The sequence below is a fragment of the Panthera onca genome, chromosome C2 (genome assembly GCF_046562875.1).
Source record: "Panthera onca isolate mPanOnc1 chromosome C2, mPanOnc1 haplotype 2, whole genome shotgun sequence".
NCBI lineage: Eukaryota > Metazoa > Chordata > Mammalia > Carnivora > Felidae > Panthera > Panthera onca.
In genome coordinates this window covers 67,160,707-67,183,856 of record NC_138347.1, presented here as the reverse complement: position 1 = coordinate 67,183,856, position 23,150 = coordinate 67,160,707, and the positions used below count along the sequence as shown (strand labels likewise).

Genomic DNA, 23,150 nt, shown 5'->3' with positions numbered 1-23,150 from the left:
AATAAAAATAATGTGAGATTTGTGAGAATTTTTTTTTTTTTTGGTTTATTACCTTCCTTAAAATGCTGGGTTTATATTGGGAGAAATATTAGAACGTTTATTATGTGGGAGGCACTGTTCTAAGCACTTTACCCATATTGACTTATTTAATGTTCATAAAAACCAAACAGTTTACTATTATTATCACTGTCATATACATGAAATAATGGATGCACAAAGAAGTTAAGCAAGTTGCCCCAAATCAGTTACAAAGTCTTCATACTTAGACTGATTGGCTCCAGAATCGCACTCTTGACCTCTATGCTATAGGACATTTCATAAAGTTCTTCCATGACTACAATGTAAATTAGGATTCTTTCTACTTCTTTGATAACACTGCTCATTTCTGCCTGAACATTAGTACAACTTAAAATTAATAATTTGTTTAATGTCTGTCTCTTTCTCTAGGCTCTTTCTCTTTGAGAGCAGGAACCATTTCCTGCCTTTTCCCTGCCACATACACAGAAGGTACTCAATAAATGGTTGAGAGAATGAATCCAGGGAACTTGCATAAAAGAGAACGAGGAAAAATGTTTCCTTCGTGGAGTAATGTCTCCATCTTGTGGAACTTTAGAATATTGTCATTAAAAAACATTTTTTAATAAGGTAGGTTTTCATAGAATTCTAAAGTGCCTATTTTCCAGGCGTCTAACCAATCTTTTCTACTGGACCAGCCCTTTTGAGATCGTTAGTGCTATAGAATAGCGCAGCCTCTTAAGGACAGGCCTTTCTCCTACTAGATTTGCTTGGTGAAACTAATTATGCAACTAGGTAATTAACTAGCCACAGTTTACGTCCAGAATGCGTTTGCTTCTACCTTGCCAAAAGGTAGAGCACAGGTCCATCAACAAGCTCTTGGCTTAGAATGATCACCCAGGCACATTCAGAGCCCATTCTTTGCAGCGTTAATACAGACTTCGAAGGGGTCTGCCAGCAGTCCCCGACTCGCCGTCACGTATTCGTCAGAGTGTGATGGCCACAGCAGGAACTGCAGAAATAGCCTCTGCCACACCATCATACACTACGAGAGCGGCTGATTATGCTCCACTAGAAATCCGAGGTTTCACTTGTATAATATTTTGCACACATAATCTGCTATAATTTTTTAATACAACACTTTAAGAAGAGTTATTTCCCTGATCTACCTATAAAGGGCAACTCACTTTTTGAAGTTAGTAAATCTTGCTATTCAAATCAGAAATGGACCCAAAAAAGTGCTTAGGCTAACCCGATTATAAGTGCAGGTTATATATACCGAGTCTCCCCCCTCCCCGCCCCCCAACCAGGCCCAGTTTAGCTTCTCTGACCCTAACCCACAAAGGTTAGAGACTGGAGGTCTAGGACACCACTGAGAGACGCTCCTTCCCCACGATTCTATGGTTTTTCAGGATACTCTCACCACTGAGAACTCTATGGTTCCGGCGCGGGTTGGGAGGTCTGTTTGAAAACCGTGGCGGGAAGATGGTGACTACACCTGTCATCAGGCCCTGTTTCTACCGTGTGGGAAGACGCTGGGACTGTGGCTTTCCCTGAATGGCAAAGAAGAGTTCGCGATGAATCTTCCGCGCTGGAGTGGGAAACGGCGACGTTCAGCATCAGGCTCGTACTCCTTCTCGGGAAGCTGCTGTGACAGTAATGACAGCCCCCTGCTCCCCTCAGGGCCGGTGCTGAGTCCTCCCCCAGGCCTGGGGCGCTGCTTGAAGGACCTCGGTCGCCCGCCAGCAGCAGCTGCAGGTACTCTCGGGCCCTCTGGGGGCGGCGGGTGAGGTGGGCAGCTCTGCCCAGCCACGTGTCAGAAGGTGTACGTAATTACAGCACAGAGCTTGCTTGTTTGCACAGCCTGCTAGGCTTCTACTCCCTTTCTCAGTTTGTGACTCCTGACTGGTGTGGAAGGTCACTTTCTGTTAGGACATGGACGTGCATATTGGGCAACAGCCTCGTGATAATATTCAAGTGGTTTGTGGGTCATTCGACCTTTACAGAAACAACTTCCTAGTGGCCAGTCTAATCATCTGTGGGAGGCTCAACGCCTAATAGTGCCCAGGACTCCTTACAGATCCTTATATGGGAAAATGCTTTATGTCAGGATATGCTCTATATAGCCTCACTCCAACACACAGGGATTCCAAAACACGGTGGAGGACTACTGAAGTCATATATTAGAATTAGATTCAACTCTTAATTACTTTTTTCTTTCCTGAAAGGGGAATGCAAGCAGACAGTTTCTGACGATCACATGGACAAGTTGCTCTTGGCAAACTGGGGACTTCCTGCAGCGGTTCTGGAGAAATATCACAGTTTTGGTGTAAAAAAGATGTTTGAGTGGCAGGCAGAGTGCCTTTTGCTTGGACAAGTCCTGGAAGGAAAGAATTTAGTCTATTCAGGTATTAAAATTTGTGCAAATTAATTTCTTTATTACTTTAAAGACATGAATGTAAAGGATACTCTATTGAGGTGGTTATGAAGTAGTTAAAAGGTAGTAGTTATGAGGTAGTTTTAAAAAGTGAATGAAACAGTGATTTATAACTAGAGAAAGTCTTAAGTCTTAAAATATGAAAAGTGGAGTCTCATATACATACTTAAATTATGCAAATTCCATTATATTGGTGGTTGGTAGAGAGCAAAAAAGCAGACAATTAAAATTTTTTTTTTACATTGCTTTTGGAGAGACAGAGACAAAGCACAAGTGGGGGAGGGGCTTGAGAGAGAATGAGACACAGAATCCGAAGCAGGCTCCAGGCTCTGAACTGTCAGCACAGAGCCTGATGTGGGGCTGAACTCAGAAACTGCAAGATCATGACCTGAGCCATAGTCGGACGCTCAACAGATTGAGCCACGCGGGTGCCCCCAAAAGCAGACAATTTGAGGAGAGCTGTTCTGCTTGCCATTCCTCTCAACAAACATGTCCCAGGATGAGTGTGCAAGGGAAATGTAAATATGTTCTCCCTGCCCCCCACCCCGCCCCGGCCCCTGCCCCTGCTCCGTTGATCTCAGTTGCCTTACGGTGTATGAACATTATACATTATTTATTTATAAATTGACTCGCTTTACAGGGTTGCATACACAAAACTGCGTGTAATTTGCTTTATAGAAGATATATATAGGCTTTCAAGAGCAACTCTGGCATTCATACTACTTAATTTTTTTACTGTGCTGACTTTAGAACTTACTTGGTAAGATGCACTTTCTTTGTATCAGTTTTCTCTGAAGTTGAGTGATCCAGGTTTTTCCTTATGGCTGCAGCAAATACAGAGTTATCATTAGAAATAAGTTCAGAGTGTGGAATCAGATTGGTTGGGTTTGAAAACTAACACTTGCCGCCTGTGGCAATTAATAGAGAGCATATTAATAGAAAGCATGAGAGAATGCTTAGAAGAGTTCTTGGCATGTAGAAGGTACACAATAAATGCTAACTGGTGACAGTGGTAGAATGGCCTGACCATTTCTACTGCTTAAACCAAAACTTGAGTGTCATTCATATCTCTGGTCACCAACTTATATCAATTAATTACCAAGTCCAGTGTGTATTATCCCAAATAGCTTGATTCTGACTACTCTCTGTTTTTAGGTACATAACCTAGCTTATTATCCTCTCTCTTGTAGATTATGCTATCATCTTCTAGATTATGGAGTAGCCTTATAACTAGTTTATCTTTTCTCTCTGGTTTTGTTCTGCCTCTGCACCCAAAGTGGTCTTTATAAAGTGCATGATCTTGCCACTCCTTTTTATGAAACTCATCATTCTGTGTTGCTTTCAGGATAAATTCTAAAGTCCTTATGTGGTGGGATTATAAAATTCTTTTTCATGTGGCACATTCATTTATCTTCTCTTACTCCTACTGATTTTATTTCAGGCTTACTAAATTACTGTCATCTGAATTCACCAGGTTTTCCTCCAGGCCTTTGAACATGCTGTTTCTTTTGCTTGACATTCCTTTCCTCTTCCATTGTCTTCTCATAACTTCTATTTCCTTCCCATAAACTTTGTTACAGCTCTTCTCTCTCAGCTTCTATCATAGTTCCTATCACAATATATTAAAGTTGTTTATCTCCTTCCTCAAAGCAGGGCTTTTAACCATTCAGTACTTAAAGGATCTTTAGATACAAACTAGGGACTCAATATTCATCATTTATTGTTCCAAAAAGGATTTGTTTAATAATTCTCTTCTGTGTGAGGCTATCTAGAACCCTGGTTTGAAGTCAGTGGGGTTTAAGCATATAAAGTTTTCAAATGCTAGTAGGGGCCTTAATGATAGGTTAGTCTTAGGCCCTGTAGTTACTGGATGTGGTTTAAAACATTTATTTGTGCAGTATGTCAAATATTACTTCTCTTTATGATAACCTTATGGAATAATATGTTTTAGCTCCGACAAGTGCTGGAAAGACTCTTGTTGCTGAACTACTTATGTTGAAGAGGGTTTTGGAAATGCGGAAGAAAGCTTTGTTTATTTTGCCCTTTGTCTCTGTGGCTAAAGAGAAGAAATACTATCTCCAGGTAATGTTCTTGTACTAAGAACATTATTGTGATAAGACCTGTTATTGGGGCTGTGTTAATAATAAGTTTCTTTTATTGCATCCCAGTGTTGCTTTGAAAGTTGACCATTTATGAAGAGAAACTTTTTTTTTATTAAAAAATAATTTTTTTTAACATTTATTTATTATTGAGAGACAGAGAGACACTGAGTATGAGCAGGGAAGGGGCAGAGAGATGGGGAGACACAGAATGCGAAGCAGGCTTCAGGCTCTGAGCTATCAGCACAGAGCCCGATGCGGGGCTTGAATTCACAAACTGCGAGATTATGACCTGAGCTGAAGTCAGACGCTCAACCGACTGAGCCACCCAGGCGCCCCAAAGAGAAACTTTAAAAATATTGCATAAAAGAGAAAGGGTCATCAAATCAAAAGAATGATTGGAAATTGTGTTAAAATTTATAAACTTTCCCTTAGGAAGTAAACATAATACTCATGCTGATTGAGTCATAAATTAAAAATCAGCATTTTAGCTGAATAGTAGGATTAGAGAGAAACGTGGAAAGGAAAGGGTATTTACAGAAACATATCCTATCCTGAGAGCCGTTCGGGAATATTTAAGGCAAGAAGAACAAAATCCATTGGTGCTTAGGTAGAATCATATACCACTTCAAGCCTGTGGTCTGTTCTATTCTGCAAAAGTGAGTAATGTTTTTTATTTGTATGATACTCACTGGTTTTTAAGCCATTTTTACAAATACAGTGTTTCATTAAGTAGAATAAAGTTACTATTGTGATTTCTGCAGTGAAAAAATGCCGTGTTGGAATGGCAAGACTATTGTACTGGTGGTCCAGAAAATCTGGATTCTAGTCCCAGTTTTGCCATTAACTAAGTTTTCAGACCAGGCACATAATCTCCTGGGCATCAGTATTTTCATTCTTAAAATGAGGATGTTAACCCTCAAACTATGGGTTAACTCAATAAACACTCAAACATTTTATTGAATGAACAGCTCTCAAATTCAGTGGTTCTATAAATCTTTTTAACAGTTATTTCAGAGGCCAAATAGCCAACAAAGCTGGTCCCACATCCTCTCAACTTAGACCAAAGTAACAAAATGATGAAAGGATCCTTTTTATTAAGAAGGTATGTTAGTTACAATTTAAACTAAAAGAAAATTAACATCAAAGTCCCACTGCATTTGACTTTTGAAAACTTCCATTGTATAAGAAATTAGTGGTATAGTAAGAATATTTTTTTCATGAAGTATAAATTTGTTTCTTAAAGTGTTACATTAGTGTTTAAAAAAAGACCTAGTATCTTGCATGTTTTTAGAATAAAAATTTAGTGCTTAAGGTAGTTTTTTTCCCCCAATTTTAATTTCTATAAATAGTTCTAGGAAATGCTGCTTTAATACTATCATTAAAATGGCATACTTAATTTTATTTGGCTTTGTCTTAACAGAAAATCTCTGTTCTGAGTTTTGTCAGTTCTAAACTTCATATTTTTAGTATATGATTCTAAAAAGAACCAGTGTATCCTGGCTAGGAACAACCAACAGTAATCTAATAAATATCTTTTGATACTTATGTCTGTGTCGTGGAATAGAACCAATCTACAATTCATGAATTTTAAATATTTTTACCTGTATTGTTCCTTTTTACTCAATTCAGAGTCTGTTTCAGGAAGTAGGAATAAATGTGGACGGTTATATGGGCAGCGCCTCCCCCACAAGGCATTTCTCTTCCTTGGATATTGCTGTCTGCACCATTGAGAGAGCCAATGGTCTAATCAATCGCCTTATAGAGGAAAATAAGATGGACCTATTAGGTAAGAAAAGTAGGAAATAAGCAAATACTTTCTGTTGCTATTTTTTGTTGGAATGGAGTGGAGCTTTTGTGATTTCTACGTGTCCCATGTTTTTTCTTACTGTCTGTCATCTATTTCTGAAGTTGAGAATTGGCATCTGTAATGTTAGGAACTCTGTTTAAAAAAAAAAATTGTGTCCTGCTGCTGTTAATTGACTATTTCCTTGTATATACTTTACAAAACATAGAGGATATCCTTGAGCCCTCAAGTCATTTCTCATTATTTTTCTTCTGTCTAAACTTTACCAAGAATAGAAGGAAGCATGCTGGGACTGGTTCTGTCATATCCACAGTTACTGTGTATGTATATTCATTATCATGTTCTAATGCTAAGATATCTAGATTTGACCTCTTCTCAGAGGCTACCATTTAGCAGGGAAATTGTAGGGAGCTATAGAAGCTGATACTGTATTTGAACTTAGGACTCTAGGAAGATTTTCTATCTTAATACTTTTTTTTTTCTTTAATAACCTCTTAGGAAAGTCTATGTAGAGATAGCAACAGGAAGAGAATGGTTGTAGCAGCAACAGAAGCAGCAGGAATATCAGTTAGCCATTCATTGAGAACCTGGTGAACTTAAATGGTAAAGTAGGAGTAGGTTAGGAGTGAGGAGTGAAATCAAAGATTAATAAGACATGGCTCTGCTCTATAAAGCTTAGAGAAATCACATTCACCAATTTGTATCAGAATTGTCTTATTACTTGTGATCCAATTGGATTATAAATACGTTGAGGATTGCAATAGAATCTTATTAAGTCTTATATCTAATATATTGAGCACAGTGCCTGGCACACTAGGGAGAATAAATATTTTTTGAATGAGTGAGTGAATAAATGTTGAAATAACTTATCATGCCATATGATTTTGAGATAGCTTACCAATGAGGAAAAGGAACATCATGCCATTAGGAAATAGACCTGAAAGATCTTGATTTTGGTGGGCAAGATTTGTAGGGAGGATACCACCGCCTGTGAAAACCATGACATGATGACCTTTAAAGGAGGTGTTGGTTGATAGTAAATTTTCAATTATTCTTGAGCACTATTCCAAGTGCACAGACTGGTTTAATTCACTAAGTAGTGGAGAAGGGAATTACGGTCATATTTATGTTTTGTAGTAGGGTGATTCACTAGCCTATCACTTCCAACAAAAACATCTCTTAAAATCACTTCTTTCTTCTTGATCTGATCTTGTTTTTCTAAGCAACTTCCTAACATCAGTATGGTTGCCCTGGCTGTTTTCCCCCATAGAAAAGTCAATACACTGAATAACTGTCATAAATGTATTTGATGTCTCATTGTACATACATTTCTACAAGGTTGCCAATAAAGAAGTGTCTGAGTAATAAGAGGCAGTTTTCTCTGAGTTAGCCCTGATTTAGCTAATCATTGATTTTTAGATCCAGAATACTTATAGTAGGACCACTTATGATGCCTGAAATATCTTGAAAAAGGATCATCTACTATGTGAAATCTAATTTTTGTGTTAGGGTTAGAAATTTGTATCACCTGCAATATATTATAGTAACGACAGCTACTTACTGTATAAGATATTGGGTCTTTTAAAATTTTTCTTGAAATTGTGAAATTTTGTAAAATCTAGGAATGGTGGTTGTGGATGAATTGCATATGCTGGGAGACTCTCACCGAGGGTATCTGCTGGAACTTTTGCTGACTAAGATTTGCTATATTACTCATAAGTCAGCATCTTGGTAAGTACCTGAAATAACTGAGTTCCTGATATTCTAGCAATGTTGAGAAAGGGTCTGCAAAATAGGTATGAATTAAATAAATTAAAGAAGTAGAATAGTGCCTATTTAGAACAAACTCATGTATAGCAGTTAGTTTTTATTCCAAAAGAAGTACATAAGACTGAGAGTGATTTTATTTTGTAAACATTTAAAAATTTCTGACTACTCACCATTTTTATGATAAAATTTTAAAAATCCAGTTTTTGTATTTGTCAGTTATACATTCATTGTATTTAAGTAGTCAAAGCTAATTTTGAAAAATAACATTTCTTCATCCTCCACTTACCAGAGGTAACTACTTTCAACTCTCATAGCTTTAAAAACAATTATTTATAGTGTTATCTCTAAATGTAACCACTTGAGTTTTTAGTTTTACAGTTTATATTGATTACTTACTGTGGAAGATGAAGATCTAGCTCTTTTTTTCTCATTTCAGTATGTATGTATGTATTTATTTTTTACTTTTCTTTAAATCCAAGTTAGTTAACATATAGTATAAGAATGGTTTCAGAAATAGAATTTAGTGATTCATCACTTATATATAACCCCCAGTGCTCATTCCAACAAGTGCCCTCCTTAATGCCCGTTACCCATTTAGCCCGTCTCCCGACCTACCTCCCCTCCAGCAACCTTCAGTTTGTTTTCTGTATTTAAGAGTCTCTTATGGTTTGCCTCCCTATTTTTATCTTATTTTTCCTTCCTTCCCCTATGTTCATCTGTTTTGTTTCTTAAATCCTACATATGAGTGAAATCATATGATAGTTTTTTTTTCTGCCTGATTTATTTCATTTAGCATACTGTTGTTGTAAATGGCAAGATTTCATTCTTTTTGATCACCAAGTAATATTCCATTGTATATATATATAACACATCTTTTTTATTCATTTGTCGGTCGATGGACATTTGGGGTCTTTCCATAATTTGGCTATTGTTGATAGTGCTATTATAAACATTGGGGTACATGTGCCCCTTCAAATCCTAGCTCTTTTTTATATTCTTTACTTACCCAACCGAGTCTCCCATCACCTCCCCTCCACCCCACAGTCTCTGTCTTCTCATCACCTTCCCATTCTCCAAATACTGTTATGTCATAATTTTGCTCAGATCAATATTTAGTGTTATGCTGTTAGGACTATACATGCCATTGCCAACTGAGCCATGTAGTATATATTGTGACTACTTTTACTTTCTAAATAATGTTTTATTTTCTCTGAAATTGATAAATGTTTTTTTTGTTTATTTGTTTGATGGCCTGTGTTTTGTTGTTGTTGTTTTTCTTTTATTTTGTATTTATTATGTGAGTGTGTGAACTGGAGAGAAGAGGAGAGGGAGGGAGAGAGGGAATCTTAAGCAGACTCCATGCTCAGCATGGAATCTGATGCAGGACTCCATCCCACAGTCCTGGGATTATGACCTGAACTGAAATCAAGAGTGGGACGCTCAACCGACTGAGCCACCCGGGCACCCTAATGGTTTGGTTTTCTATGTCCTTATCACTGATTGACCTCCAGCCTCTTTCCCACTTATGTAAATTTTCATCCAATATGTTTTAACACATTTGCTATTATACCAAATTCATCTTCTTGAAGTTTCTCCAAAAGCCTTCTGAACTGTTCCAATCTGGATAGGTGGGTAAACTACATATGTATGTGCTGCACAGCACTTATTTTAGGATCTTTCTTTATCATTATCATTCATTCCTATTACTTTTTGCTTGAATCAGAGCACCCCTTTTTTTGGATAATTTATGTTTTCCTCATTTTGGTGAGGACATCTTTCAGGAAAATCCACTTTATTTTAGTTTACAGGCTATTACGCATGTGATTTTTTTTGAAAATTTTCATGTCTGAAATGTTTTATAGCTATCTCATAGATTGTCCAGGTATAAAAGTCAAGATTTCCTTTAGAGTTTTTAAGACATTACTTCATTAAAAACTTACTTACTACTTAAGTTACTTACTTAAGTTACTACTTACTACTTACTTACTACTTATTACTTAAAAACTTTAGAGTTTTTAAGACATTACTTCATTTTCTTGTTAGTGTTGAGAAATCCCATGCCATGCTTATCCTTTGTCCTTTGTATAAAATGTTTTAATTCTCTCTGGGAGTTTTTAGGGCTCCTTTTATTTCTCAGTGTTGTGAAATTTCATGCTGATGTGTCTTGGTGTTCCATTTTTGTTCATTGTACTCAGTACTCAATAGATTCTTTCAATCTGGGAGCTCTTATGTTTCAGTCTAGGGAGATTTTAACACCTTTTGCAGTATATGAGAAAACATGGAGATAATCATCTATGTCCTAAAGCAGTAGGGATATAGAAGATGTGACTAATACAATTACCAAATTTGACCTAATGGATGTATGTAGAAGAATTACCAAATAAAAGCAGAATGTTCCTTTCAATGAACATAGTAAATTTGTACTAATGCTGAGCCATAAAGCAATATATTTTAAAGGGTTTAAGTCACTTAAAATGTATTCTCTGACAAATGGGATTCAACTAGAAATAAATATAGGAGAGGCATGACTAGAAAATTCACACTGGAAATTGGGAAAAACATTTTGACCCATTTTTGGGTCAAAAAAGTAATCGCAGTAGAAATTGGAAGATAGTTTGAAGGCATGTCTCCTAACAAAACTTTTGAAATGTAGCTAAAGTTTAAAGGGAACTTGATAGTATAAAGTGCATATATTATTAAAGAAGAGAGACTGAAAAATTAATGCATTATTCATCTCAAGAACTTAGAAAAAGAATAGTAAAATAATGCCACAGAAAGTAGAAGGAAATAAATAAAGACAAGAGCAAAACTTATTGAAAGAGGAAAGTTATTATCTAGAACATTCACACACTTCTATGATCAAGAAGAAAAAACCCAATACGTCAATGGGCAAGCACCTTCAACAGGCATTTATAAGATGGTATCCAAATGGTCCATAAACATGAAATGGTCTTAATACCATTACTAATCAAGGAAATGTAAACTACTTCCTCAAGGGGATATTACCACACACTTTCCAAAATGGCTAACATTAAAAAGATTGGCATTTGCACCAACGTGGATGGAACTGGAGGGTATTATGCTAAGTGAAATAAGTCAGTTAGAGAAAGATATCATATGGTTTCACTCATATGTGGAATTTGAGAAACACAACAGATGAATATAGGGGAAGGGAAGGAAAAATAAGTTACAAACGGAGGAAAACCATAAGAGACTCTTAAATACAGAGAACAAACTAAGGGTTGATGGGATGGGGGTTTGGGGGTTGGAGAATATGGGTGATGGGCATTAAGGGGGGTACATGTTGGGATGAGCACTGGGTGTTATATGTAAGTGATGAATCATGGAATCCACTCCTGAAGCCAAGACTACACTGTATGTTAGCTAACTTGACAATAAATTAAAAAAGAAAAAAAAGATTGGCATCTTTTTTTTTTTTTTTTTTTAACTAAGTGGTGACAAGATGTGGAACAATAAAACACACATGGATTATGGAGATACTTTGGTACCGTCTCTGGAAACCAGTTTGACATTAATAAAATTGAAGATAAGTTATAACCCAGTAATTTTATTTCTAGGTGTGTACCTTAAAAATGACTTGGTGTATGTCCTGAAGGACATGAACAAAAATATTGTTAGCAACACTATTTGTAATTAATACTATGTGTCTTTTAACATCATTTTCGTTTATTTTTTACAGCCAGACAGATTTAGCCAGTCCTCTGTCTAATGCCGTGCAGATTGTTGGCATGAGTGCTACTCTTCCTAATTTGGAGCTTGTGGCTTCCTGGTTAAATGCTGAACTCTACCACACCAACTTTCGTCCTGTACCACTGTTGGAGTCAGTAAAAATTGGAAATTCTATATATGATTCTTCAATGAAACTTGTGAGGGAATTTCAGCCCCGTCTACAAGTAAAGGTAAGTCAGTATTCTTCGATAAGTATTCCCAGTGTTTGATTGCATTTTCTAGCAAGTTGTTAACAATTTTTGAGTTATATAAGTTAGTGGTTGCAAAGTAGTTGAATATGCTTTACATCACCATCAGAAGGATTATTAATATTTTTTTTTATTTAAAAAAAATTTTTTTATTTATTTTTGAGAGAGAGAGACAGAGTGTGATCGGGGAGGGGCAGAGAGAGAGGGAGACACAGAATCCAAAGCAGGCTCCAAGCTGTCAGCACAGAGCCCAAAGGTCGAACCTGTGAACCGCAAGATCATGACCTGAGCCGAAGTCGATTGCTCAATCGACTGAGCCACCCAGGTGCCCCAGAAGGATTACTTAATATTAAGCTAATTGGTTTCATCTTAAATAACTGGTGGTGATGGTGAGAGAGGAAATGTAGTTGTGCCTTGAATTTAAATGATTATCATTTTGTGGGGCACCTGGGTGGCTCAGGTGGTTAAGCGTCCGACTCTTAGTTTCAGTTCAGGTCATGATCTCACAGTTGCTGGGTTTGAGCCCTGCATCAGGCTCTGTTCACGGTGCAAGGTCTGCTTGAGATTCTCTCTCTTCCTCTCTCTCTGTCCCTCCCCCTCCCCCACTCATACTCTGTCAAACTTAAAAAAAAATTATCATTTCCAGTAAGTATAAGTAATAGAAAATAATATAAATAATAAGTAATAACTAATTTTGTAGATTTTTCTTTTTAACTGGGAAAAGATTTTCTTATGGTTTAGTTTACTTACTAAATACTAATGTGGAAAATGAAACTTTTGTTAAGTAGTAATTATATAGTAACGGGGAAAAACATTTTTGGAGTCAGACCTATTTCTGGTATTCCATAGAGATTCTTGATATGACTGATATTAGTTGAATCACAAAACCTCTCTGAACATACTGTCTTCCTCTATAAAATGCGATGTAACACTTATTGTAAGAATGAAGTATGGTTTTAAAAAACTGGCATCTAGGAAGTGTTTGATGAATGATAAATTTCCTCACACACCGATAAATACAGTTAAAAAATTTTAGTTCACAGTATTTTTTTAGGTCTGATTTTTCAATCCTGACATTAAAAAACTGATTCATCATCTGTGGAGTGGGGCATCTTCACATTTTATAAAGAGCTGTGCCTCTGAGTACTGAAACAGCTGGAGTTGGTACTAGGAGTAAATTCACGTTTCAGTACTCTCATAGGTCTGCATTTGTAGCCTCTGTATGCCTGGCATGGAATCTTATTCAGTTGTTTTGCTCAGTACCCCAAACTGCAGCAGACTGTGCCTTGGTTACCTCAATGAAATATATATGTAAACACATTTATTTACTGTCCTATTAATCTCTTTCTATTATTATGTCTATGCCTCCACCCTATTTGAATCACTTGACCCTTATTTGGATTATTGAAATAGTCTCCAAATTGATCTTTCTATTTCCCACCTTCTCCCTTTCAGTCTATGCTTAAATCAGGAGCTAGTGATCTATTTAAAATGAGCATCCGAGGGGTGCCTGGGTGGCTCAGTCGGTTGAGCATCTGACTTCAGCTCAGGTCATGATCTCACAGTCTCTGAGTTTGAGCCCCGTGTCGGGCTCTGTGCTGACAGGTCAGAGCCTGGAGCCTGCTTCAGATTCTGTATCTCCCTCTCTCTCTGCCCCGCCCCTGCTCATACTCTCTCTCTGTCTCCAAAATAAATAAAAACATTAAAAAAATTTTCTTTTTAAATGAGCATCCGATCACATAACCATTATGTTCCCAAACTTGGAATGCTTCCTTGTTTCATTTCGAATGAAGGCCAGCCTCTTTTTGGTAGCCTATAATGCCCTATGTGATCTGTCCCCAGCCCCTTAGTGCTCTGAGCTCACCTACTACATTCCTTCTCACTCCCACCACAGCCACATTGCTGTTCTATGATATACCAAGAATCTTCTACCTCAGGTTCTCTCTGTCTGGAATGCTTTCCCCCCACTCATCAGCATGGTTTACTCTTTCACCTTTGGACCTTTACTCAAATGTCACTTTCTGAGACCTTCCCTGGCTAACTCATCTAAATTATAATGTCCTCCCTTTCCTGGTCCCTATTTTCCATTTTATTTTTAGCACTCTTCAAAATTCTGTGCGTTTTACTTAGCTTGTTTTTGTTATTATCAATCCCTTCTTACTGGAGTAGTAAAATTCTGAGGGCAGAGCTTTTTTTCTGCTTTGTTCTTTATCTCTAGTACCTAGAACAGTATCTGGTATGTAGTAAATGTTTGTTCATCAAGTGAATGAATGAATGAATTAATCCAGTTAAACACACTGACCTTCCAGTTTTGAGAACTCACTGGGCTACTAGACATTTACATATACTTTGTTCTACCTGAAATTACCTTGCATCATAAGGAAGCTTATTTCTTTTTTTTTCTCTTGCTTTTTCTTTGTTACTGACTTTGTAACGGGTTTTTATTATACCTTTCAGTAGAAAAAAACCTTCCCCAATAAGCAAAATGAGTGACTTGAAACTGATGTGAAATGTTTTGAAAGACCACTAAAATGACTATTTCTCTTTCTTTTTTAGGGAGATGAGGACCATGTTGTTAGTTTATGTTATGAGACCATTTGTGATAACCATTCAGTATTACTTTTCTGTCCATCAAAGAAATGGTGTGAGAAGTTGGCAGATATCATTGCCCGTGAGTTTTATAACCTACACCATCAAGCTGAGGGTAAGTTACTGATGGAAATGAAAGCCTCTATTTTCAGTATATTTGCTTAAAAGTAATGTTAATGATTATATAAATAAAGTATAGTTCTCTTTGATCATTGCCTCCACCTGCCCACTGGACACTCCTTTACAAAACTATGCTCCTCTCCTTATCCTCATTATAGACAATGTATACATACACTCAGGCTAACCTTCAGATTTTTGTAATACTGGATTTATACAGGTGCATACTACTAAACATACAAGATTCTTCATCTGGGGTCCATGGGCCTTGAGAGATATCTTTGAAGCTCCTAAATTATATATAAAATTTCATATGCACATTTTTCTGGAGAAATCAGACATCTCTCTCTTTATATTTCCAAACTCTAAGAAAGAATCACACACATATACATATGTATGTATATAAACACATATGTATTTTAAAAGCAGCTTTAATTAAGGTTTAATTTATACACAATACAAGGTACCCATTTGAATTACATAATTTAATGAATTTTAACAATTGTATACATTTGTTTAATCCCTACTCTAATGAACATATAGAACATTTTATCATCCTAAAATGTAATCTTTGCTCTTTAGCTATCAATCTCCTCTCTATTGTTAGCCCCAGGCAACCTCTGATCTGCTTTCTGTTTCTCTATATTAGTTGTGACTTTTCTAAGAATTTCATATAAATGAAATTATATAGTATGTTTGTGTGTTTTATGTTTGGCTTCTTTCAGCATGGTATTTTTAAGATTCATCCAGGTTGTTAAATCTATCAAACTGATTCTTTTTTATTGCTGAGTAATAATTTAGTGTATAGCTATGACTATTAGTATATATTTTACTGATTCTAGGATGAGCACTGTTCCCTCACCACTTTTGCTAACCTGTGGTCCCTTGGGGTCCAAGATAGGTGTAGAGAAGACAGAGACCAACCAGTTCTGGTCACAGAATATTAGGATATTTTATGAATTCATTATGCTACTGCAGTCATGAGGATAGGTGATAGATACCTCAAGCTTAGATCTAACAAGTAAACTTTGCTTGAAGTTTATTTTGGGAAGACTCCAGCCCAACATTATACTACTGCTTTTATTTCCCTCCTGATTGATGTTTCCTATACTATGCCATTTATATTCTTTATGTTGTACCATAATAACTTAAATTCCTTTGATAGCCAGAAATATTATTATTACCTTCTTTGCTTGAGATTCTGTCATTTTGATTTATCACAAGGGTTCCCAAATCCTGGTGCTTAAATTGGAGCCTGGGCTATGATGAACTTTTCACTAGAAAAGTAAAGACAAGGCAGCACATTTTTTGTAAAGCTGAAGTTTAAATTCTGAAATTATCCCTACTAATTTCTTTTATGTTAAAATGACTTTTCTTCGGAAATAAAGGTATCAATCAATGGTAGTTTAAAAAAATGTTTAATTGTACTTAGCATAATAAAACATTGACAAGCCTCTCTGAGTCTTTAAATTTTTTTTTAATTAAAAAAAAGTTTTTTTTTAAAATGTTTATTTATTTTTGAGAGAGACAGAAACAGAATGTGAGTGGGTTAGGGGCAGAGAGAGAGGGAGGACACAGAATCCAAAGCAGGTTCCAGGCTCTGAGCTGTCAGCACAGAGCCCAACATGGGGCTCAAACTCACAAACTGTGAGATCATGACAGTAGCCAAAGTCGGACGCTCCACTGACTGAGCCACCCAGTGCCCCCCAATTTTTTTTTAATGTTTATTTATTTTTGAGAGAGAGAGTGAGACAGAGTGTGAGTGGGGGAGGGCCAGAGAAAGGGAGACACAGAATCCAAAGCAGGCTCCATGCTCTGAGCTGTCAGCACGGAGCCCAATGTGGGGCTCGAACTCACGGACCACAAGATCATGTCCTGAGCTGAAGTTGGATGCCCAGCCAACTGAGCCACCTAGGCGCCCCTCTGAGTCTTTAAAATTTTAAGAAAAGTTTACCTAAAATATTTTTTTAATTAGGAAATAGAAGCTATATTAAAAATATATCTTATGAGAAATTTGCTAGTTCAGAAATCCAAAAGTTTGGGAGATTCTTTAAAGAAAACATAGTTCCTACACCTAAAAAAGTTGAGGTCTTGCTTACTAAGAGAGCAGGTTACACAGAGAGACAAAAACAGAAGGTAATATGTGATTAATTACCACATTAGTGGCAAATAGGCTAGAAAAATTGTCACACAGAAATAGGTTCCTAGGTGGTTCTGACACTGCTGGTTGATGGGACACACTTTGAGCAAGGATTTTTTTTTTTTTTTTTTTTTTGCACACATTTTAATCATTTTTATTGAGCATTGGCACTTCCATTTTTCTGAACCTTTAGGGGGACATTGTATATTTGCTTTTTATTCATCCTTCCTTTCAGTCTTTTTATTCAAACAAGACATTTAGTCTGATATCAAGTGATGCTGGTTTCAAAGGCTTAGTGCCTTCTCACAAAGAAAATGACATTTCCGAGTATTCTCTACCATATACAAACACTTACAGTTATTTAAAACTAGATTTTATATACCTATACCTATGCCAAATGGTCTGCTGAATTTTCTGTTTTGCCATTTAATATATCTGACTTTTGCATGGAGGCAATTATGCACAAGGTGATCCACATCCTTGCAAAAACTGGTATATAAAATGATTTTCAGAGAATTTAAAGGCTGTCGTTACTAGAATTATAAGTGGAGAATCTACAATTATTATTGGTCAGTATTAAGTCTATTGGCGTTCTGTTAAGTTTGTTTTCTCTCTCTCCCATCATTTCCTCTATGACCATTTCCTATTTGGAATGCCATTTCTTGGGCTCCTACTTGAGACTCAAGGATGCCTATTGTGTGAGAGTATACTGATGAGCAAGGATTTTGATTTTTAGGCTCTGAGTGGTAGTATCTGTAATCCTCTCCTTCCTTAGCTGGGTCCTTTGTCCCCTCTTGTGGGCTTGGCCTCACTCTACTACAGTGCTTTCTAAACTTTGGTGCACATTAGAATCATCTAGGAGATTTAAAAATTCCTTATGTCCAGGTTGCATCCTATTACATCACAATGGCCAAGAGTGAGAGCCAGCCATCAGTATTTTTAAAAGATGTTCAGCTAATTATTATATATGGTAATTTTAGAGCCATTGCCCTGATATTTAGCTCTGTCCTGACTTAGGCAGATAGCACTTAAGGAGGTCTATCCAGAGGTGAACAGTGTTGATAATTTTTCTGTGACAGGATTGGTAAGATCTTCTGAACTTCCACCAGTGGTACTGGAACAAAAGAGTCTCCTAGAAGTGATGGATCAGTTAAAACGTTCACCTTCAGGATTGGACTCTGTATTGCAAAAAACTATACCATGGGGAGTAGCATTTCATCATGCAGGTATCCATATTTGTAATCTGTTATTAAGAAGCCCCCTCCAAATATCCTCATAATTCCTTCACATTTATATTTGTGTGCATTTGATTTCTTGTCAGTCTAATACTCTTAGATTTCATTTTAAGAAATTGCGTGATCAAGATTAAACAAGAATAAAACACGTTTAGTTTACTTATCTGTATAGTATATAAAACTACATAAAGGCTTTTTTGTTCCCTTGGAGAAGTGAATTCTATAATTGTTACCTTTCTACATTTTGTTTCCTTAAAATTTAGGTTAGACAGGTATTTACTACCCTAATTTTATGCTACTCTGAGTGTTTCCTTTTATCTTAAGGGGTATTGAAATATACTTACAAATATATCAAAATCAAATTAATTTTAGAAATTGTCATATTGTATTTTGAGAGCACTAGAAGTGTTTAAAAATAAAACAGGTCAAAATTGCAAGGATTATACAGTCACTGAACTAAATAACTTCTTTCAGAGGGTGGTTTGTCCATGATTATATGTACTAAGAATATGATTAAGAATATATAGTTCCTAAAATTAGGAATTTAACCTTTTTAATTTATTTAAAATTTTCATTACATGTACATAAATAAATTTTAAAATATATGTGTATATATAAGCATACAAGATATTTTTATTATATTTAACTTATGCATATTAATAAAATGAATACCTGTGGACCCACTACTTAATTTATAAACTAGAACCTCAATCTTTTTGATATTTTTTAAATTATTATTATTATTTTTTTTTTGAGAGAGAGAGGGGGACAGAGTGAGCAAGGGAGAGGTAGAGAGAGAGGGAGACATAGAATTGGAAGTAGGCTCCAGGCTCTGAACTATAGCACAGAGCCCAACACGGGGCTTGAACTCATGAACAGTGAACTCTTGACCTGAGCCGAAGTTTGACGCTCAACTAACTGAGCCACCCAAGCACCCAATCCTTTTGATTTTTTAAATAAAATTAAAAATAATCTAGATAAGTATATATTGTATATACTTTTTTCATTTACTTGTATATATATTCTTTAGCATTTATTTATGTCAAAACTGTGCCTGACCACTGTGTTGGATAGACCCTGAAGATAGTGTGATGCATAAGCAATGTCTCTATGCTCAGTGAGTTCATTTTCTAGAACAGAGGTCAACAAACTGCAGTCTGCTGGTCAAATCCAGCACACCATTTATTTTCGTAAAGTTGTATTGGAACACAGTCATGCTCATTTGTTCTGTGGCTGCTTTCATTTGACGGTGGTAGGGTTGACACAGACCATCTGTCTTGCAAAGCCTAAAATATATACAGAAAAAGTTTGCCCACCCTGGTCTAGAAGATGAGATAGAAGTATACTAGAGGGGAATGCAGGAGAAGATGGCAGTGTAGGAGGACGCTGGGCCCATCGCGTCCTGCTGATCACTTAGATTCCACCCACATCTGCCTAAATAACCCAGAAAACTGCCAGAGGTCTAGCAGAATGGATTCTCCAGAGCCAAGTGTAGACAAGAGGCCCATGGAAGAGGGTAGGAAGGGCGGAGGGGCGGTGCGCACTACATGGACTGGCGGGAGGGAGCCGGTGGGGTGGAGGGGCAGCCCACCTGGCAAGGCAGAGCCCTGAGTCTGGCTTGTAAAAGTGGAGGGGCCAGACTGCTTGAGTTCTGACAGCCAGCGGGACTTAACATCTGGAATGTTATAAGTCAACAGCTCTGCTCGGAGAGTGGGAGGGCGAGAGGACAACGGGAGGGAGAGGTGTTGAGCCGCAGAAGACAGACCTCAGCTCGGCGGGGAACAAAGGTGTTGGCCAGCATCATCTCCCTCTCCCATCCCCCAGCCAAAATCCCAAAGGGAACCAGTTTCTGTCACCGAACTTGCTTGCACTGCACAAACACCCAATGCTGTGCTTCTGTGGATCCATCCCTCCGACAGGTCTGCCTGCCTCCCTCCCGGTGCTGCAGGGCCCCTTCCGCAGGGGACCACCCATGGCAAAGCGAGCTAAGCCTGCCCCTCCTGTCCCTGTGCACCTTGCGGATCCACCTTGGCTAATACTCCAGATCCCATAGAAGCAGCACCACAAGCCTGGCAGTGTGCAAGTAGCCCCCATAGGGGCCATACCACTCCACAGTGAGTCCTGCCCCTGGGAGAGGGGAAGATAAGGTACACACCAGTCTGACTGTGGCCCAAGCTGTGGGCTGGGGACAGACATCAGGTCTGACTGCGGCCCCGCCCACCAACACAAGTTATTCTAGACAGCACAAGGGAAGTGCCCTGCAGTTCTGCGCCACTCCAGGGACTATCCAAAATGATAAAACGGAAGAATTCTCCTCAAAAGAAACTCCAGGAAGTAGCGACAGCTAACGAATTGATCAAAAATGATTTAAGCAATATAACGGAACATAAATTTAAAATAATAGTCATAAAATTAATCGTTGGGCTTGAAAAAAGTATAGAGGATGGCAGAGAATCTATTGCTATAGAGATCAAGGGACTAAGAAACAGTCAGGAGGAGCTAAAAAATGCTATAAATGAAGTGTAAAATAAAATGGAGGTGACCATAGCTCAGATTGAAGAGGCAGAGGAGAGAATAGGTGAATTAGAAGATAAAATTATGGAAAAAGAGGAAGCTGAGAAAAAGAGAGATTAAAAAAAATCCAGGAGTATGAGGGGAGAATTAGAGAACTAAATGATGCAATGAAACACAACAATAGCCGTATAATAGGAATTCCAGAGGAGGACGAGAGAGAGAAAGAGGCTGAAGGTGTACTTGAACAAATCATAGCTGAGAACTTCCCTGATCTGGGGAAGGAAAAAGGCATTGAAATCCAAGAGGCACAGAGAACTCCCTTCAGATGTAACTTGAATCAATCTTCTGCAGGACATAGCATAGTGAAACTGGCAAAATACAAGGATAAAGAGAAAATTCTGAAAGCAGCTAGGGATAAACACACTCTAACATATAAAGGGAGACCGATAAGATTAGTGACAGATCTATCTACTGAAACTTGGCAAGCCAGAAAGGAATGGCAGGAAATCTTCAATGTGATGAACAGAAAAAAATATGCAGCCAAGAATCCTTTATCCAGCAAGTCTGTCATTCAGAATAGAAGGAGAGATAAACGTCTTCCCAAACAAACAAAAACTGAAGGAATTCATCACCACTAAACCAGCCCTACAAAGAGATCCTAAGGGGGATTCTGTGAGTGAAATGTTGCAAGGACCACAAAGTACCAGAGACATCACTACAAGCATGAAACCTACAGACATCACAATGACTCTAAACCCGCATCTTTCTATAATAACACTGAATGTAAATGGACTAAATGCTCCAATCAAAAGACGTAAGGTAAAGGAATGGAAAAAAACAAGACCCTTCTATTTGCTGTTTACAAGAGACTCGTTTTAGACCTGAGGACACCTTCAGATTGAAAGTGAGGGGATAGAGGACTATCTATCATGCTACTGGAAGTCAGAAGAAAGCTGGAGTAGCCATACTTATATCAGACAAGCTAGACTTTAAATTAAAGGCTGTAACAAGAGATGAAGAAGAGCATTATATAATAATCACAGGGTCTATCCATCAGGAAGAGCTAACAATTATAAATGTCTATGCGCCGAATACCGGAGCCCCCAAATATATAAAACCATTACTCACAAACATAAGCAACCTTATTGATAAGAATGTGGTAATTGCAGGGGACTTTAATACTTCACTTACAACAATGGATAGATCATCTAGACACAGGATCAATAAAGAAACAGGGGTCCTGAATGATACATTGGATCAGATGGACTTGACAGATATATTGAGAACTCTGCATCCCAAAGCAACAGAATATACTTTCTTCTCGAGTGCACATGGAACATTCTCCAAGATAGATCACATACTGGATCACAAAACAGCCCTTCTTAAGTATAAAAGAATTGAGATCATACCATGCATATTTTCAGACGACAATGCTATGAAGCTTGAAATCAACCACAGAAAAAGTCTAGAAAACCTCCACAAGCATGGAGGTTAAAGAACATCCTACTAAAGAATGAGTGGGTCAACCAGGCAATTAGAAGAGAAATTAAAAAATATATGGAAACAAACGAAAATGAAAATACAACAATCCAAACGCTTTGGGATGCAGCAAAAGCAGTCCTGAGAGGAAAATACATTGCAATCCAGGCCTATCTCAAGAAACAAAAAAAAAAACCCAATTACAAAATCTAACAGCACACCTAAAGGAAATAGAAGCAGAACAGCAAAGACACCCCGAACCCAGCAGAAGAGAAATAATAAAGATCACAGTCAAAATAAACAATATAGAATCTAAAAGAACTGTAGAGCAGATCAATGAAACCAAGAGTTGGTTTTTTGAAAAAATAAACAAAATTGATAAACCTCTAGCCAAGCTTCTCAAAAAGAAAAGGGAGATGGTCCAAATGGATAAAATCATGAATGAAAATGGAATTATTACAACCAATCCCTCAGAAATACAAGCAATTATCAGGGAATACTATAAAAAATTATATGCCAATAAACTGGACAACCTGGAAGAAATGGACAAATTCCTAAACACCCACACACTTCCAAAACTCAATCAGGATGAAATAGAAAACTTGAACAGACCCATAACCAGCAAAGAAATTGAATCAGTTATCAAAAATCTCCCAACAAGTAAGAGTCCAGGACCAGATGACTTCCCAGGGGAATTCTACCAGACATTTAAAGCAGAGATAATACCTATCCTTCTCAAGCTATTCCAAAAACTAGAAAGGGAAGGACAACTTCCAGACTCATTCTATGAAGCCAGCAGTACTTTGATTCCTAAACCAGACAGAGACCCAGCAAAAAAAGAGAACTACAGGCCAATATCCCTGATGGTGATGATGGATGGATGCAAAAATTCTCAATAAGATACTAGCAAATCGAATTCAATAGCTTATAAAAAGAATTATACACCATGATCAAGTGGGATTCATTCCTGGGCTGTAGGGCTGGTTCAACATTCGCAAGTCAATCAATGT

The 23,150-nt window shown here is 37.4% G+C and overlaps 1 protein-coding gene across 2 annotated transcripts in view; it reads left to right on the top strand.

Moving 5' to 3' along the window:
- POLQ (DNA polymerase theta) overlaps positions 1–23,150 on the top strand; it is a 121,905-nt gene that overhangs the window by 815 nt on the left and 97,940 nt on the right. For both annotated transcript variants that reach the window (XM_078453056.2, XM_078453057.2), the window contains exons 2-10: positions 448–645; positions 1,428–1,773; positions 2,244–2,423; positions 4,404–4,534; positions 6,184–6,340; positions 7,981–8,089; positions 11,829–12,048; positions 14,623–14,770; positions 17,992–18,138. In XM_078453056.2, the coding sequence (XP_078309182.2) occupies positions 1,593–1,773; positions 2,244–2,423; positions 4,404–4,534; positions 6,184–6,340; positions 7,981–8,089; positions 11,829–12,048; positions 14,623–14,770; positions 17,992–18,138 (1,273 nt within the window). In that variant the 5' untranslated portion in view covers positions 448–645; positions 1,428–1,592. The remainder of the gene's footprint in view (positions 1–447; positions 646–1,427; positions 1,774–2,243; positions 2,424–4,403; positions 4,535–6,183; positions 6,341–7,980; positions 8,090–11,828; positions 12,049–14,622; positions 14,771–17,991; positions 18,139–23,150) is intronic.